Below are 16807 nucleotides of genomic sequence, written 5' to 3' on the forward strand. Positions count from 1 at the left end.
AGGGTTATGGGGAGCTCTTGGGGAGGTGGGGGTTCCTATGGATGGGTCCAAGAGCCTGCGGTCCCTCCATAACCCGGTGACCACAGGGATGGCCCCTCCTGCAGGTGAAACAGACAGCGCTGCCCGTGGAGCTCCCACTGGTGGCAGAAGAGCTGGAGACCATCGACGGCCGCCTGAGCACTGCGGAGCAGACCCTGTGCTGGCACCACGATGGTACGAGTGATGCAGGCAGGGCCCTGCAGATGGGAGCTGTGGACCCTGGGGAGACCCTCCTCCATCTCTGTGCCCCAAATGCCATTCCCCTTCTTCCAGCACGCCCCCACCCCACTCACTCCCACCCAGATCCGCCTGGGTGGTGTCACCTGCGTTTTCCTCCCAGGTGTGATGGAATACATTCAGGAGATGAGAGAGGTCTTGTATGACTTAAGCACCAGAGTGCAGAAATCAAAGCTAAACGTGGAAAATATCAGCCAGCTCATGGAGGTAGGCGCTCTGGCTGCTTGCTGTACTTGCACTGTCCCCAGTGTGTGTGTGCTGCAGGGATTTGCCTTACGGCTGTGTGCTATGCAGGAGTGCTCAGCTACTCCCCTGTTTGAGAGGAAGGACAACAAGGAGGCAGCACTGCTGGACCTGGATGGGCGGGCGAGCAATGTGACCCGGCGCTATGCGGCCATCCAGGAGGCGAGCAACAAGATTGAGGCCATGGTGCAGGTGTGCACAGCTCAGGGTGCTGCCAGCAGAACCGGCTGAGCAAGGGGCACCTATGTGCAAAGTGCAGGGAGTCGGGGTACCCGTTGTGTGCTGATTGATTGACAGACACTGGGTTGGTTTCCTTTGACTTGCAGGAGAACGCAGAGCTGTTCAAGGCTGATACGTCCTCGCAGATATGGCTGGACTACGTAAATTACGTTGACAAAGTAGTGCTGGATGGGCTCTTCACACTTGTTCACAAATCCTTGAAGCTGCTGCTCACCAACATGGCCCCCAATGTACGTCCAGGTTTGCTCTGCCACTCCATGCCCACGTTCACCCCCATGCACTGTTCCTCCCTCCGGGTGTTCTGTTCAGTGGCTGTTCCATCCCTGCCATGGGGTTCATGGGAACAATCAGGTGCCATTCTCTTCCAGGCAAAGGTGGCCCCACTGTTTGAGGTGAGCATGGAGCTGTGTGATGGTGAAGTGGGCTTCCAGCCCTCATTGGATGTGACAGATGAGAACAGCTTCCTAAAGCTGCTGGAGGACCTGCTGGCTGACATCTATGGCTCTGCAGCGTGCATGCCCCGGCTGCTGGAGGGGAAGCTGAGCTACAAGGTGGGTTCTCAGGGGTGGGTGCAACCCTGCAGCCCCAGGCAGCATCCGGAGCTGTGCCATCCCCACAGTCCGAGCTGGAGGAGGAGGTGGAGCTCAGCAGGATGCGGGAGGAGTTGATGTCGCTGGCGGCTGATGCCATGGCTGAAGGCATGGAGCACTGCGCCAGCTTCGAGCAGTATGCGGAGCTGTGGCTGGAGGGCCCCGAGGAGTTCCTGCAGCACTTCCTCACCTTCCAGAGCTCCACCCCCGAAGAGCCCGAGGGACTCCCACGTGAGGAACCTCCATCCCTGCAGCAGTTCCAGGAGGAGGTATGGGGAGGACGTGGGACATGTGGTGCCCAGGGACTGCCAGCTGCGGGCTGTGACCGACTCCATCCATCCCGCAGATCAGTGCATGTGAGGAGCTGTGCCAGGAGGTGTCGGGCTTTGCCAGCACTGTGGTGTTCGGGGGGTGGCTGCAGAGCGACTGTCGCCCCTTCAATCAGGTGCTGCTGAGCGCTGCACGCAGCCGGGGCCAGGCACTGAAGCAGCACCTCGCCGACCACGTCACCAGCAGGTAACAGGGGGTGGTATTGCTGGGGGTGGGCACGGCACCCTGAGCCCTTCTGAGCCCCTGCTTGCACCCAGCCTGCGGGAGCTGGAGGCCTTCATCAAGGAAGCCACTGCTGGCTTGAGCAAGCCGGTGGAAGAGGGAGACTATGACGGGCTGGTGGAGGTGATGGGGCACCTGCTGAGGGTGAAGGACCGACAGGCAGCCACCGATGTCATGTTTGGGCCCCTGAAGGAAACCATCGCGCTGCTCAGCACGTATGGGGAGGAAATGCCTGAGGAGGTGCACCAGCAGCTCCAGGTGAGAGGTTCAGGGTGCGGGGTGAGGTGCAGGCTCGTGGGGCAGGCTGTAATGCGGTGTGTGATGCAGGAGCTGCCCGAGCACTGGGACAACACCAAGAAGCTCTCCTTCCACGTGAAGCAGAACGTGGCACCTCTGCAAGCAAACGAGGTCAACATCATCCGCAAGAAATTGCAGCAGTTTGAGGTGCTGGCAGGAGGGAGTGAGGATAAACTGGTGGTTCCAGATCCCCCCCCCTGGCCCCCAGACACCGACCCCTCTGTGTCCTGCAGGTCCGGCAGCTCGCCTTCAGGGAGAAGTTCCGGGAAAAAGCCCCTTTCTCCTACACTGACTCAGAGCCCTACAGATCCCTCAGCAAGGTAGTGAGGGTGACGCCTGGCCATGCTGCACTGCTAGGCAGTTCCAGATAGGAGAGCCACGGCGCAGCACTGTCTCCAGGGCAGGACACGCATCCCCAGGGCAGGGCACGCAGTCTCTTGCTGAGCCCTTTTCTTTCTCACCTCCAGCAACAGAGGAACGTTTCTGCCATGGAGAGCGAGATGGCCGCGCTGTCCGAATCAGCTGGGCTGTTTGAAGTGGCTGTCCCGGAGTATAAGCAGCTCAAAGCGTGCCGCAGGGATGTGCGTCTGCTGAAGCAGCTCTGGGACATGATTGTGCTGGTATGTGCTGTGGTCTGGGAGGCAGTGCAGTGCAGAGGGCACTGGGCTGGGTGTACATGTCCAGGTGACTGCAGGTCAACACGAGCATCGATGACTGGAAAACCACCAAATGGAAGGATATCAACGTGGAGCAGATGGATATCGACTGCAAGAAATTTGCTAAAGACATTCGGAGCCTGGATAAGGAGATGAGAAGCTGGGATGCATTCACAGGGCTGGACAACAGCATGAAGAACATGATGACGTCCCTGCGTGCCGTGAATGAGCTGCAGAACCCAGCCATCAGGGATCGGCACTGGCGTGAGCTCATGCAGGCAACCAAGGTGTGCTCCAAGCCAATGGGGGGGTGGGGGGCTGCAGTGGGGGGACATGCCCAATAATGCCAGTTCTGCTGCAGGTGAACTTCACCATGTCCCAGGACACAACCCTGGCGGATCTGCTGCAGCTGAACCTGCACCAGTTTGAGGATGAGGTTCGTGGCATCGTGGACAAAGCTGTGAAGGAGTCGGGGATGGAGAAGGTACAGTGATTAATCCCTGCTCGGTGTGCACCCGCTTTGAGGAGAGCCCCTGCAGCCCACAGCAGCACGCAGCCCCTGCAACTCATGCCCACGTCTCGCACTGTAGGTGCTGAATGCCCTGGACAGTACCTGGGCCACAATGGAGTTTGAGCACGAGCCCCACTCCAGGACGGGCATCATGCTCCTCAAGTCAGACGAAGTTCTCATCGAGACGCTGGAGGACAACCAAGTGCAGCTGCAGAACCTGATGGCCTCCAAGTACCTCGCCTTCTTCCTCCAGGAGGTGTCGGGCTGGCAGCAGAAGCTGTCGACCGCCGACTCCGTGATCAGCATCTTGTTTGAGGTGCAGAGGACGTGGAGTCACCTGGAGAGCATCTTCATCGGCTCTGAAGACATCCGCAGCCAGCTGCCAGAGGACTCCAAGCAGTTCGATTCCATCGATAAGGACTTCAAAGTGAGAAGCCCGACCCTTTCTGGGCCCCAGAGCTCACTGCTGCTTCGGGTACAGTCCGGTCCTTTTTGTCTTGCAGGAGCTAATGGCTGATGCAGTAAAAACCCCCAACGTCGTTGAAGCTACCAACAAACCCGGTCTGTTCGACAAACTGGAGGCACTGCAGAAGAGGTGGGTTCGGGTCATCCTGATGAAGCGTTGTGGAGAAACCCCTGCAGTCTGTTCTGAGGCCAGAGGAGAAGTTTGCTTTCCCCAGCAGCCCAAGTGTCATCTTATGAAACGCCGTTACTCTGCAAATGGTAAAATCGAGTACACTTTGTTAGCTATGTGTATTTACTCCTTGTTTCTTGCCAGGCTGGCGGTCTGTGAGAAGGCTTTGGCCGAATACCTGGAGACAAAGCGACTGGCCTTCCCCAGATTCTACTTCATTTCCTCTGCGGATCTGCTTGACATTCTGTCTAATGGGAACGAGCCAGCTGAGGTATGGGCTGAGCTGAGCACAAATCCAGAGGCACATCCCACCTCTCTCACTTCCTGACATATCGCAGATGTCTTTAAGTCTCCAAACTGAACAGCATCTCTGACCCGCTGGGGCTCAGGGATGCAGTACTCTGAGCTGCAAAATGCCCTCTGACCCCAATGGGGTTCCTTCCCCTGCTGCCCACAGGTGTCCCGTCACCTCTCGAAGCTGTTTGACAGCCTTGCTAAGCTGAAGTTCAAGATGAGCCCAGACAACAAACCGCTGAAGGCGGCCGTGGGGATGTTCAGCAAAGAGGATGAGTTTGTGCCTCTGGGTGCAGAATGCGACCTGTCTGGGCAGGTCAGCAGGGGGCTGGGAGCTGCTGCCCACGAGGTGGGGGCTGTGGGGTTCCGGGCTGAGATGAAACCTAGAATAGAGCTGCAGCAATGGAGAAGGCAAAAGCACTGAGCTGTGCAGCCCCTCAGGCTGCTGCAGCATGGTCCGTCTGCTCATCCCCTCTTCGTGCTCCATAAACTGCAGTTTGCATTGTCAGATGGAGCCATATACCGGGGGCTTTCATGCAATTTTTATCATGTGGGGAGAGCAGTGCTGAGCGATGCCTCGGGTGCCACCATCACGGTGTACAGGGCGAGCAGCTGTGTGCATCAGGCATGCATTAGTGGGTGCTCTCTGCCCCAGTGTCCTCAGGGCACAGCACAGCAGCTCCGGTCCCCATGCGGAACAAGGAATGGCTGCGGCCATGCAGGCTGGTGTGATCCTGCAGCAGGGGGGCAGTTCCATGCCAGCAGCTTAACCTGCACGTGGCCAGACAGGGCTGGGAAATGCTCACAGTTCACACACACAGGTGGAGGTGTGGCTGAACCGCGTCCTGGACAGCATGCGCTCCACGCTGCGCCACCTGATCCCCGAGGCCGTGGCCAGCTATGAGGACAAGCCACGGGAGCAGTGGGTGTTTGACTACCCGGCACAGGTGGGGCTGCCACGGGGCTGGGCTGGGCTGAGGGACCAGAGCCTGACCCACCGATGGATGTGTTGTTTAATTGATTGCAGATTGCTCTGACTTGCACCCAGATCTGGTGGACCACAGAAGTCGGCATGGCCTTTGGGAGGCTGGAGGAGGGCTATGAAAATGCAATTAAGGACTATAACAAAAAGCAGGTTTGTCTCCCGCTGCTGTCAGCGGGATGAGGTGGTGCAGACGGGCAGGAGAACGTGATGTAATTTTTCTCACTCCTTTCCTTCCTCAGATCAATCAGCTGAACGCACTGATCTCGCTGCTCATTGGCAGCTTGTCTGCAGGAGACAGAATGAAGATCATGACAATCTGCACCATTGATGTGCACGCCAGAGACGTCGTGGCCAAAATGATCCTCACAAAGGTAGAAGTCACCAGGTCATGTTTTCACTGCTTTCTCAGCACCTCTGAGCTTTACTCCCATTATTGTCCTTCCTAAAGTTTGCAAAGTAGCCAGAATGCATGAGGAGGTCAGAGGGGAAGCAAAGGTACCCAGATCCCTTTGGGGGAGACCTGGTTCTGGGTTGGAACAGCCCAAGGATCACCCCCTCCCCCCAAAAGGACACCCCAAAGGTGTGGGTGGGAGCAGGTGGTGATGGCTGCCCTGCAGGTGGAGAGCGCACAGGAGTTTGCATGGCAGTCACAGCTGCGGCACCGCTGGGACGAGGGCCAGAAGCACTGCTACGCCAACATCTGCGACGCGCAGCTGCAGTATTCCTACGAGTACCTGGGCAACACACCACGGCTCGTCATCACCCCGCTGACCGACCGGTAGGGCTCGGCTCCCCATGTCCCAGCTCAGCTCCATACAGCCGTGCTCAGCCCCCACCATCACCCCCAGGTGCTACATCACCCTGACGCAGTCCCTGCATCTCTTCATGGGAGGAGCCCCCGCTGGCCCTGCGGGCACTGGGAAAACAGAGACCACCAAGGACCTGGGCCGGGCAGTGGGCATAATGGTCTACGTCTTCAACTGCTCTGAGCAGATGGACTATAAGGTACGGGAGTGGGGCTTGAGGGGAGCCCTCAAGGGCACCGCTGCCTGTGCTGCAGTTCCCACAGCTGTGCTCTGAATGGGGCTGGGACCTCGCTCTGCTCTCCCAAAGCCATGAGAGCTGTGGGGCCAGGCAGCAGCTTCTGGGAGCCGGGGGCTGCCTCATTGCTGCACACTGCTTCCCAAGGGAGCAGCAACCAGCTCCAAACAGGAGCAGCTCTCGACAGCGTGCTCTGTAGCTGATGCTTGGGGTGTTCGGTACCTCTGAAATCTCTTCCCTTTGCTTTGCTCTCCAGTCCTGTGGCAATATCTACAAGGGGCTCGCTCAGACCGGAGCCTGGGGCTGCTTTGATGAGTTCAATCGCATTGCGGTGGAGGTGCTGTCAGTGATTGCAGTGCAGGTGGGTGCCTTTCCTTGTCACTTGGAGGTGAATGGTGCTGGCGTTCTTGCATAGCTGAGGTCAGCCCCACGAGCACCGCAGTGCCGACACCTCTGCTCCCTGCCCAGGTGAAATGTGTTCAAGATGCGATTCGTGCCAAAAAGAAAACATTCAATTTTCTTGGAGAGACGATATCGCTGGTGCCGTCGGTCGGGCTGTTCATCACGATGAACCCTGGCTATGCAGGACGGACAGAACTGCCTGAAAACTTAAAGGCCCTGTTCAGGTACGGGCAGGCAGATGGATCACCATTAACCTGGCACAGCTGTGACGTGATCTGAAGCCTTTGCTCATGTACATGAGGACACTCGTGCATGCTGGTGGCCCTGCTGTAGGAGACCCCACACACCCCTGGAGCGCTCAGCTCAGAGCTGTAGGGCTGCTCAGCTGCAGGAGGGTGCTCAGAGCATCTGGCTGTGTGATGGGGGCTGGCAGGGGGCTGCGTGAGTTTGCCACCTGTTTCTCATTCTGACAGCAGCAGCGTGTGATCTGAATGGAAAAACAGGGTGCAAATCTTGATGGCTTGTGGCTGTGTATGCACCCTGCTAACCTGCTGTGCTTCCCCAGGCCCTGTGCCATGGTGGTTCCCGACTTTGAGCTCATCTGTGAAATCATGCTTGTCGCAGAAGGCTTTATTGATGCCAAGCTCCTGGCAAGGAAGTTCATTACTTTGTACACACTCTGCAAGGAGCTGCTGTCTAAACAGGTAACGGGGTCGATATCCTCGATTCTTTAAGGGAAAGAGTTAACCTGAATTTCAGCCCTGACAGTTTGAATTCCCTTAGCTGGCAACTTGCTGGCTTGCAAAGTCCAGCTCTGTGGCTGAACAAATCCCACTTCAACACTCATACGGCGTATTTCTGCCTTCTGGAAGAAATGAAGAAGTTCCAAAATAGAATAGAATACAGCTGGCTGAGATGTGAGCGTGCAGATGTTCTGCATCTCAGCAGAAGTGATTTACAGGCCAACAGAAACGTGCTTCCCAGGAAGCGGGGCAGACTGCCACCCATTCCTGGGCTCTGGGGCAGTCTGTGGGGCGCTGTGCGGATGGCCGAGCGTGGGGTGGAGGAGAGGAGATCCCTCTGTGGTTTTGTTTCAAGCAGCTCTCACCAATACGACGTTTGTCGCCTACTTGGCAGGATCACTACGACTGGGGTCTGCGGGCTATCAAGTCTGTGCTGGTGGTAGCGGGCTCCTTGAAGAGGGGGGACCCAACTCGTGCTGAGGACCAGGTCCTCATGAGAGCCTTACGGGACTTCAACATCCCAAAGATCGTGACAGACGACCTGCCCGTGTTCATGGGGCTGATTGGGGACCTGTTCCCTGCTCTGGATGTCCCCAGGAAGAGGGATTTGAACTTTGAGAAGGTGACTCAGCGTGCTGGGGGTGAGGGCCGGGGGGCGCTAAAAGGGGTGGGGGGGATCAGCGCCTGCTCTCTCCCAGATCATCAAGCAGTCGGTGCTGGAGCTGAAGCTGCAGGCGGAGGACAGCTTTGTGCTGAAGGTGGTGCAGCTGGAGGAGCTGCTGCAGGTGCGACACTCCGTCTTTGTCATCGGCAACGCCGGCTGTGGCAAGTCCCAGGTAAGAGCTGAACACAGCCAGGGAGGCTGGGAGTCAGGAGAAGGCTGCAGGGCCTCACAGGAGCTGCCACCACCACTGCAGCAGTGCCATCCCGTAGGTGCTGAGGTCGCTCAACAAGACGTACCGCAACATGAAGAAGAGGCCGGTCTCTGTGGACCTCGACCCGAAGGCTGTGACCTGTGATGAGCTCTTTGGGATTATCCATCCATCTACAAGAGAGTGGAAGGATGGTGAGAGGCCAAAGCTGGCAGGCACTGCTCCGTGAAGGGACCAGGCTCATCCAACCCCTCAGCGAGGGGCTGGCACACAGGGAAATGCCCTCATGGGATGCATCCTTGTGAGCATCTTGTCTGTGGTGTGGTGGTAGCGATGAGAAGCCTTGGGGCTTTTTACTGGGATGATGAGGAGAGGAAGGAGCACAGGAGTGTGCAGGGAAAGCACCAACCCAGCGCGTGCCCCAGCAAACCTGCTCTGAGTGGGAAGAGCTGGGCAGGAAAAGCCCACGTGTCTCTGTATGGACAGGTCTGTTTTCCTCAACGATGCGTGATCTGGCCAACATCACACATAAGGGACCCAAGTGGATCATCCTGGATGGTGATATTGACCCCATGTGGATCGAGTCCCTGAACACAGTCATGGATGACAATAAGGTCAGTGCCATCACACCCAAGGAACTAGGCTTGTGAACTGAGAATGACAAACCTACTCCCCAAAACTGGGACTGCCCCTATATCAGGCTACTTCCCCCAGGTCCTCACCTTGGCCAGCAATGAGCGCATCCCCCTCAACCCCACCATGCGGCTGCTCTTTGAGATCAGCCACCTGCGCACCGCCACGCCAGCCACCGTGTCCCGGGCAGGGATCCTCTACATCAACCCTGCAGACCTGGGCTGGAGCCCGTGAGCACAGGGATGGGGATGGGTTGGGGGGGGGTCCCTGATCCCTGCAGCCCTGCTCACCCATCCCTCCGCAGTGTGGTGACCAGCTGGATCGAGAAGAGGGCAGTGCAGTCTGAGAAGGCCAATCTGATGATCCTGTTTGACAAATACGTGCCCGTGTGCCTGGAGAAGCTCAAGTTTGGCTTCAAGAAGATCACCCCCATCCCTGAGATCACGGTGATACAGATGATCCTGTACCTGCTGGAGTGCCTCCTGACACCGCAGAACGTGCCGCCAGACTCTCCCCGTGAGCTCTACGAGCTCTTCTTTGTCTTTGCCTGCACCTGGGCCTTTGGTGGGGCCATGTTCCAGGACCAGGTTGGGTTGTGATGCTGTGGCAGCACCAAACGACCACATTGGCCACGTTCTGAGTTTTTTCTCTTTTGGTTCCCTCCAGCTCATGGATTACCGTGCCGAGTTCAGCAAGTGGTGGGTGAACGAGTTCAAAACCATCAAGTTTCCTGCTCAGGGGACAATTTTTGACTATTACATCGATCCAGAAACAAAGAAATTCATGCCTTGGACTGATAAAGTGCCAGAATTCAATCTTGACCCCGATGTTCCCTTGCAGGTATTTCCCATAAGCTGTCTTCATTGCCACACTTTGTTTATTAGCCAGCAGTCTTTCCCCTACCTGCTGTGTGTGCACACCCGCAGCACTGCAGGCACTGGGCTGTATGTGATGACAGCAGGCAAACCTGCAACTCTGTGCGGTTTTGCTTCGCTCCGTTCAACTCCTCTTTTTAGTTGCAGTGCAATGCTTGGCTTTGGATGCTCATGGAAAACACTATTTGCATACATCTTTTGAAATGCTGCAATGAGGGAGGGCGGCTGCATCAAGACATGATGGAAAAGGGGAAGCAGTGGGGCTGGGTTGCACCATGTGTTGGCCAGACAAGACACGGCACAAGTCTCAGGGATGGTGCTGTGTTGTTTTGATGTGTCTGGTGGCTCCAGTTGTTGGTCAGAAAGCCCTTAGGATAACCAAGTGCTGAAACCTTTTGCTATAGAGAGGGCCCGGATCAGTGTGGTGAGGCCATGCCTTCGCTCAGAGCAATAGTGCCCAGAGAAGTGCCTGGCAGCTGCAGGCACACTGCAATGGAGCTCACCCCAACCATGTGCCTTCCCCAGGCCTCCATGGTGCACACCACTGAGACCGTCCGCATCCGCTACTTCATGGACCTGCTGATGGAGAAGCAGCGGCCGGTGATGCTGGTGGGGAATGCAGGGACAGGGAAAACTGTGCTGATGTGGGACAAGCTGGAAGCACTCAGCACGGAGGAGTACCTGGTGCAGTCTGTGCCCTTTAATTTCTACACCACCTCTGCCATGCTGCAGGGTAAGGGCTGCTCACAGCTGCTCCTCTGGGGGCTCTGTTGTGCTTCCCCATGGCTCACGCTCTCTGCCTTTTGCAGCCATCCTGGAGAAGCCCCTGGAGAAGAAGTCGGGAAGGAACTATGGCCCACCAGGCACTAAGAAGCTCATTTACTTCATTGATGACTTGAACATGCCTGAGGTGGACAAGTATGGCACTGTGGCGCCGCACACTCTCATCCGGCAGCACATGGACCATGGGCACTGGTAGGTGGCTGCTGGCACACATCCACTCAGTGATGCTCAGCTGAGGGCCGGGGCTGTCCATGGGCACAGGGCTGGGGAACCCACCCAAAGGAAATATCCCTGTTCCGTTCAGGTACGACAGGAACAAACTGACCCTGAAGGACATCCACAACTGTCAGTACGTGTCCTGCATGAACCCGACCGCGGGGTCCTTCACTATTGACTCCAGGCTGCAGGTATGCAGGGCTCTTTCCTGGGGTGGGGGTTGTGTCCCAGCTGAGCTCAGCACACAGACAGGGCCAGTGAGCTCCTCAGTGCTGGCTGGCTCCATCAGGGTGCTGCTCCCCCTGAGTCTCTGCTCCTTGCTGCAGCGACACTTCTGCGTCTTTGCTGTGAGCTTCCCCGGCCAGGACGCACTGCTGACCATCTACAGTGCCATCCTGGCCCAGCACCTGGCCCTGCAGAAGGTGCCACTGGTTGTGCAGAGGCTGCAGGAGAAGCTGGTGACAGCTGCACTGGGTGAGCTCCACTACCGGGTGTGGGGAGGGCAGTGCCAGGTATGGGAAGGGCAGCGCTGGGCACAGAGAGGGTGGTGCCAGGTAAGGCTCAGCCCTCACCCTGCCCACAGCCCTGCACCAGCGGGTCACTGCCATCTTCCTGCCCACTGCCATCAAGTTCCACTACCTCTTCAACCTCCGGGACCTCTCCAACATATTCCAGGTATCAGGCAGGTTGTTCCCATTAAAGCGCATTTATTCCTTTCCTTCCTTTGTTGTGAACCCTTGCAGCCCACCATTTCCCTGCTCCGGTGCCATGACCTTTTCCCAAAGCTGCTCTTTAACTCAGCTCTGAGCAGCAGCAAACAAACCCCATAGGCTGAGGCTCCCTGTGTTTGCAGGGACTGCTGTTCTCCACCCCCGACTGCCTGCGGAGCCCCGTGGACCTGGTGAGGCTCTGGATGCACGAAGCTGAGCGGGTCTACGGGGACAAGCTCGTTGATGACAAGGATCAGAAAAGCTTTGAGAAAATGCTATCTGACACCTGCAAGAAATTATTTGCTGTAAGCTGTGCTGGAAAAGGAGGGTGTGACACAGCTGGGGGCTGCAATGATGCTGAGTGCAGCCATGCAAGGAGCCAGTGTACCAAGACAGGGTCCCTTCCACGTGCCCACTGCTGCCACTCCTCTTGCAGGACATCAGTGAAGAGACACTGTTTGCCAAACCCAACATCTACTGCCACTTTGCTGAGGGCATCAGGGAGCCCAAGTACATGCCTGTGCCAAACTGGCCATCACTCAACAAGCTGCTGGGAGAGGCCTTGGATGGCTACAATGAGGTCAATGCGGCAATGAACCTGGTGAGCTCACGCTGCAGGATGGCCACGGCACTGTGTGATTTAGGGCAACCACTGCTTTTGGCGCTGTGGTTCAGGATAGTCATCCCTCTGTCACGTTTTCCTTAGGTGCTCTTTGAGGACGCGGTGTCTCATGTTTGCAGAATCAATCGGATCCTGGAGTCCCCCCGAGGCAACGCGCTGCTGGTGGGGGTGGGGGGCAGCGGGAAGCAGAGCCTTTCCCGGCTGGCCGCTTTCATCAGCTCTCTAGATGTGTTTCAGATAACATTGAGGAAGGGATATAGCATCCCAGACCTGAAGGTAAGAGCGGGTCTCCCCACATCCCTCCCCCAACCCTGGGGCAGCTCAGCCATGCCCTGACAATCCTTGCTTCCCCAGCTGGACCTCGCCTCGCAGTACATCAAGGCAGCCGTAAAGAACGTTCCTACAGTGTTCCTGATGACGGACTCCCAAGTGGCGGAGGAATCTTTCTTGGTCCTGATCAACGACTTCTTGGCATCCGGGGAGGTGCCGGGGCTTTTCCAGGATGATGAACTAGAAGACATTATCAGCGCCATGAGGCCACAAGTGAAGTTCCTCGGATTGCCAGACTCAAGGGAAAACTGCTGGAAAATATTTATAGAGAAAGTCAGGCGTCAGCTGAAGGTAGGCGTGCACCCAGCAGTGGTGCTTGTGAGGGATGCTGACATCTTTAATCCAAAGGCTGTTTGCAAACATGACGCGGATGATTGCGGTTTCATTATGCTGTGATGAGTGTGAGCAAAAGGTGTGTTCAAAGGATCCCCAGCACCTCGTGCCCTGAAGCCGAGTTGCAGCTGCTGCCACCCACGGGTTTCCCTCTCGAGGGGAGGGCTGTGTGCATGCAGCCCCCCCTGGCTGTGGCTAAAGGGAGCCGGGGCTGGCCCGTCCCCACTAAGCAGAGCAGGGCACACCACTGCCAACCACCCCTGGGCACAAGGACAGGACTTCAGTGGGTAGGAGGAGAAATCTCCATGTGTGGCAGTGGGAACCACCAGCTGACCCTCTCACCAGCGCTGCCTGTTCCAGGTGATCTTGTGCTTCTCACCCGTGGGCTCCACTCTGCGCGTGCGGGCAAGGAGGTTCCCTGCCATAGTCAATTGCACGGCCATTGACTGGTTCCATGAGTGGCCAGAGGACGCCCTGGTGTCTGTCAGCAGCAGGTTCCTGGAGGAGACAGAGGACATTGAGGTGAGCACCGCTGGGCATGCAGCTAGCACTCAGCTTCACCCCTCACATTCATGCACAGCATTACATTGCTCACTGTGCTGGTCTGCTGCAGCCCGAGGTCAAGGTCTCCATCAGCCAGTTCATGTCCTATGTCCACATGAGCGTGAAGGAGATGTCCCAGACCTACTTGGCTGTGGAGCGACGCTATAACTACACCACACCAAAGACCTTCCTGGAGCAGATAAAGCTCTACCAAACCCTGCTCTCTAAGAAGAGGAGTGAGCTTACTGCCAAGATTGAGAGGCTGGAGAACGGCCTGACAAAGCTGCAGAGCACAGCCTCGCAGGTGGGCACGGTCTGGCTCCATCCTGAGGTGGGACGGTGGGCATGAGAGCAGGGCTTGGCCCCACACAGAGCTCTCAGTCTGGGCAATGGGCCACGTGGGCTGCTGTGTCACAAGTGGCAATGCAGCCCCCAGACGAGGAGCTCACTGGTCCCATCAGGGTCTGATGGTGCCCAACCTCTCCCATCCCCCCCGTGCAGGTGGATGACCTGAAAGCCACGCTGGCGATCCAGGAGGAAGAGCTGAAGCAGAAGAACGAGGATGCAGATAAACTGATCCACGTGGTGGGCGTTGAAACAGAGAAGGTCAGCAAGGAGAAAGCCATCGCTGATGAGGAGGAGCTGAAGGTCCAGGCCATCAACACGGTATGTGACCCTGGGCAGCACCCTCTGGCAGCACCGATTGCTCCATACCTGGCACTGCTCAGCACGCCTTGCCCCTTTCCCCCCCCCAGAATGTGGCTGAGAAGCAGAGAGCCTGCGAGTCCGACCTGGCCAAGGCTGAGCCCGCACTCATCGCTGCACAAGAAGCCCTCGACACACTCAACAAGGTACAAGAGAGCACAGCACTGCAGCTATGGGCCCCCAGGTGCCCTGTGCCTGGCGGTGCTCAGCACCCCGTGCTCCCTTCCCAGAACAACCTGACGGAGCTCAAGTCCTTCGGGTCCCCCCCGCAAGCGGTGGTGAACGTCACGGCGGCCGTGATGATCCTGACGGCCCCGCATGGCAAGATTCCCAAGGACAGGAGCTGGAAGGCGGCTAAGGTCATGATGGGGAAAGTGGACACTTTCCTCGACGCCCTGAAGAAGTTTGACAAGGAGCACATCCCCGAGCCGTGTCTCAAGGAGTTCCAGTGAGCACACGGCTGCTTCCCCTACGGCGCGGTGCCACCCGTGGGACCCAGGGCTGGCTGTGCCCGTGAGCAGGAGGTGCAGGGCCGTGTTTCCCCCCATAGGCGCTACCAAACGGACCCCACCTTCGACCCAGAGTTCATCATGTCCAAGTCGACAGCGGCGGCAGGGCTGTGCTCCTGGTGCCTGAACATCGTCCGCTTCTACAAGGTGTACTGCGAGGTGGAGCCCAAGAGGCTGGCGCTGGAGGAAGCCAACGCGGAGCTGGCGGAGGCGCAAGACAAACTGAGCCGCATTAAGAAGAAAATTGCAGTAAGTTTGAGCTCCCCTCAGGCTGGGTGGGTGCAAGACTGCGGCCGTGTGCCTTGGCCTGAGTCCCCATGGCTGTATGGGCTGATGAGAAGCCAGTGGTGAATGAGAGATGGCTATCACTTGTGCAGCCCCAGCCCGGCTGTGTCTCCTCAGTGAGCACTGAGCTCTGAGCTCCCACTGAGCTCTCTCCTGGCGTCCTGCTCTGTGTGAGTGGGAGCTAACAGCGAGCATGTTGTCTTTTGAAGGACCTGAACGCCAACTTGGCAACCCTGACTGCAAAGTTTGAGAAAGCGACGGCTGAAAAAATCAAATGCCAGCAGGAGGCTGATGCAACCAACAGAGTCATCACGTTAGCCAACAGGTACCCTGCAGCCGGGCTCCGCACCGCCTCCCTGTGCTGGGACTCACACAGAACGAGGGTCCTCGCTCCCCTAGGCTAAAAATCCCCACTCATGAGTGGTCCAGGAACTGCAGGGGGTGGTGCTGTGGGCCCTGGGGTGCGGCAGCCCATCACAGCAGATAGGGGTGGTACCGGCCTTGCCCCCACGCTATGCTCAATGCCTGCAGGCTGATCGGGGGGCTGGCATCTGAAAACGTGCGCTGGGCTGAGTCGGTGGAGATGTTCAGGGAGCAGGAGAAGACGCTGTGTGGGGATGTGCTGCTCATCTGTGCCTTCGTGTCCTACGTCGGCTACTTCACCAAGAAGTACCGGGCTGAGCTGATGGAGAAGTGCTGGATCCCCTACCTGCAGGAGCTGAAGGTGTGCGGCTCTGAGTCCCCCAGCTCTGCTCCAGCACCAAGGGCTTTGTGCCGCTCCAGGCTGGGGCTCCAATGTCCCCTCTCTTTCAGGTGCCCATTCCCACCACACCAGGGCTGGATCCCCTCAGCCTCCTCACCGACTCTGCCGACGTGGCCACGTGGAGCAACCAGGGGCTGCCCAGCGACCGCACCTCCACCGAGAACGCTACCATCCTCTGCAACACGGAGCGGTGGCCTCTGGTGGTGGACGCCCAGCTGCAGGGCATCAAGTGGATCAGGAACAAATATGGAGAGCGGCTGAAGGCCATCCGGCTGGGCCAGAGGAAGTGAGATGCCGTGGGATGGGGTGGCTGGGGTGTGTTTGCCTGAGCTCCCCATAAGCCCCCTCTGCCTGCTCACAGCTACCTGGACACCATCGAGCAGGCGGTCTCTGAAGGGCACACGCTGCTGATTGAGGACATCGGTGAGACGGTGGAGCCAGTGCTGGATCACCTGCTGGGCAGGAACACCATCAAGAAGGGCAGGTGGGCTTGCAGACCCATTGCTGCTCTGTGCTGCCCATCTGTGCCCATGTGCACAGCAGCAGCTGGGGCCTGTTCCCTTTCACACAAGAGCTTTGGCCACATCCCATACTTTTCCCATGGTGTTTCCAGTGGGGGGGAGTGGGGTAGGGAGGGTTTATAGGTGATGGGATTTGGGTCATTTGAGAGGCATATTCTTGTGCACAACTGCAGGATAAATCCACATAAATGGGGTGGTTTGCTGCTGGCGCACACAGGTGTGTGCTCAGCTGTGGGGCTTGTGCTGAGCCCCTGACCCCTCCCAGCCACTTCCACCTCCCCATCCCCATCAGGTTCCCTCTGGCACCAGTTACTCCCAAACTCAGAGAAGTTAACATAATTACCCAAACAGATACATTAAGATAGGAGACAAAGAAGTGGAGTACCACCCCCAGTTCCGCCTCATCCTGCACACCAAGTACTTCAACCCGCACTACAAGCCCGAGATGCAGGCTCAGTGCACACTGATCAACTTCCTGGTGACACGGGAGGGCTTGGAGGACCAACTGCTGGCTGCTGTGGTGGCCAAGGAGCGCCCTGACCTGGAGGCACTGAAGGTGGGAGCCCACAGGAGCTGCTGGGCCCTGCAGGGGCTGCTCCTGCCTGCCGCATCCCTGCATCCATGGGGACTGTTGAGCCCCCAG

The 16807-nt window shown here is 57.7% G+C and overlaps 1 protein-coding gene across 1 annotated transcript in view; it reads left to right on the plus strand.

Moving 5' to 3' along the window:
• DNAH17 (dynein axonemal heavy chain 17) overlaps nt 1-16807 on the plus strand; it is a 28034-nt gene that overhangs the window by 4451 nt on the left and 6776 nt on the right. The window contains exons 15-66 of the mRNA XM_072352105.1: nt 105-213; nt 380-483; nt 571-711; nt 846-989; nt 1128-1310; nt 1379-1618; nt 1696-1865; nt 1937-2159; nt 2229-2345; nt 2432-2518; nt 2666-2818; nt 2893-3141; nt 3216-3338; nt 3445-3792; nt 3869-3960; nt 4144-4270; nt 4457-4609; nt 5115-5240; nt 5321-5428; nt 5518-5649; nt 5896-6056; nt 6127-6283; nt 6576-6680; nt 6788-6945; nt 7287-7425; nt 7859-8086; nt 8163-8300; nt 8398-8530; nt 8823-8950; nt 9051-9199; nt 9274-9556; nt 9636-9809; nt 10370-10577; nt 10654-10819; nt 10932-11034; nt 11170-11317; nt 11427-11518; nt 11697-11858; nt 11990-12154; nt 12260-12451; nt 12530-12796; nt 13199-13360; nt 13452-13685; nt 13883-14047; nt 14137-14232; nt 14317-14534; nt 14637-14844; nt 15090-15205; nt 15412-15604; nt 15694-15929; nt 16005-16127; nt 16516-16720. Of these exons, the coding sequence (XP_072208206.1) occupies nt 105-213; nt 380-483; nt 571-711; nt 846-989; nt 1128-1310; nt 1379-1618; nt 1696-1865; nt 1937-2159; nt 2229-2345; nt 2432-2518; nt 2666-2818; nt 2893-3141; nt 3216-3338; nt 3445-3792; nt 3869-3960; nt 4144-4270; nt 4457-4609; nt 5115-5240; nt 5321-5428; nt 5518-5649; nt 5896-6056; nt 6127-6283; nt 6576-6680; nt 6788-6945; nt 7287-7425; nt 7859-8086; nt 8163-8300; nt 8398-8530; nt 8823-8950; nt 9051-9199; nt 9274-9556; nt 9636-9809; nt 10370-10577; nt 10654-10819; nt 10932-11034; nt 11170-11317; nt 11427-11518; nt 11697-11858; nt 11990-12154; nt 12260-12451; nt 12530-12796; nt 13199-13360; nt 13452-13685; nt 13883-14047; nt 14137-14232; nt 14317-14534; nt 14637-14844; nt 15090-15205; nt 15412-15604; nt 15694-15929; nt 16005-16127; nt 16516-16720 (8541 nt within the window). The remainder of the gene's footprint in view (nt 1-104; nt 214-379; nt 484-570; nt 712-845; nt 990-1127; nt 1311-1378; nt 1619-1695; nt 1866-1936; nt 2160-2228; nt 2346-2431; nt 2519-2665; nt 2819-2892; nt 3142-3215; nt 3339-3444; nt 3793-3868; nt 3961-4143; nt 4271-4456; nt 4610-5114; nt 5241-5320; nt 5429-5517; nt 5650-5895; nt 6057-6126; nt 6284-6575; nt 6681-6787; nt 6946-7286; nt 7426-7858; nt 8087-8162; nt 8301-8397; nt 8531-8822; nt 8951-9050; nt 9200-9273; nt 9557-9635; nt 9810-10369; nt 10578-10653; nt 10820-10931; nt 11035-11169; nt 11318-11426; nt 11519-11696; nt 11859-11989; nt 12155-12259; nt 12452-12529; nt 12797-13198; nt 13361-13451; nt 13686-13882; nt 14048-14136; nt 14233-14316; nt 14535-14636; nt 14845-15089; nt 15206-15411; nt 15605-15693; nt 15930-16004; nt 16128-16515; nt 16721-16807) is intronic.

This window comes from Excalfactoria chinensis, chromosome 17 (assembly GCF_039878825.1).
Source record: "Excalfactoria chinensis isolate bCotChi1 chromosome 17, bCotChi1.hap2, whole genome shotgun sequence".
In the NCBI taxonomy this organism is placed as follows: domain Eukaryota; kingdom Metazoa; phylum Chordata; class Aves; order Galliformes; family Phasianidae; genus Excalfactoria; species Excalfactoria chinensis.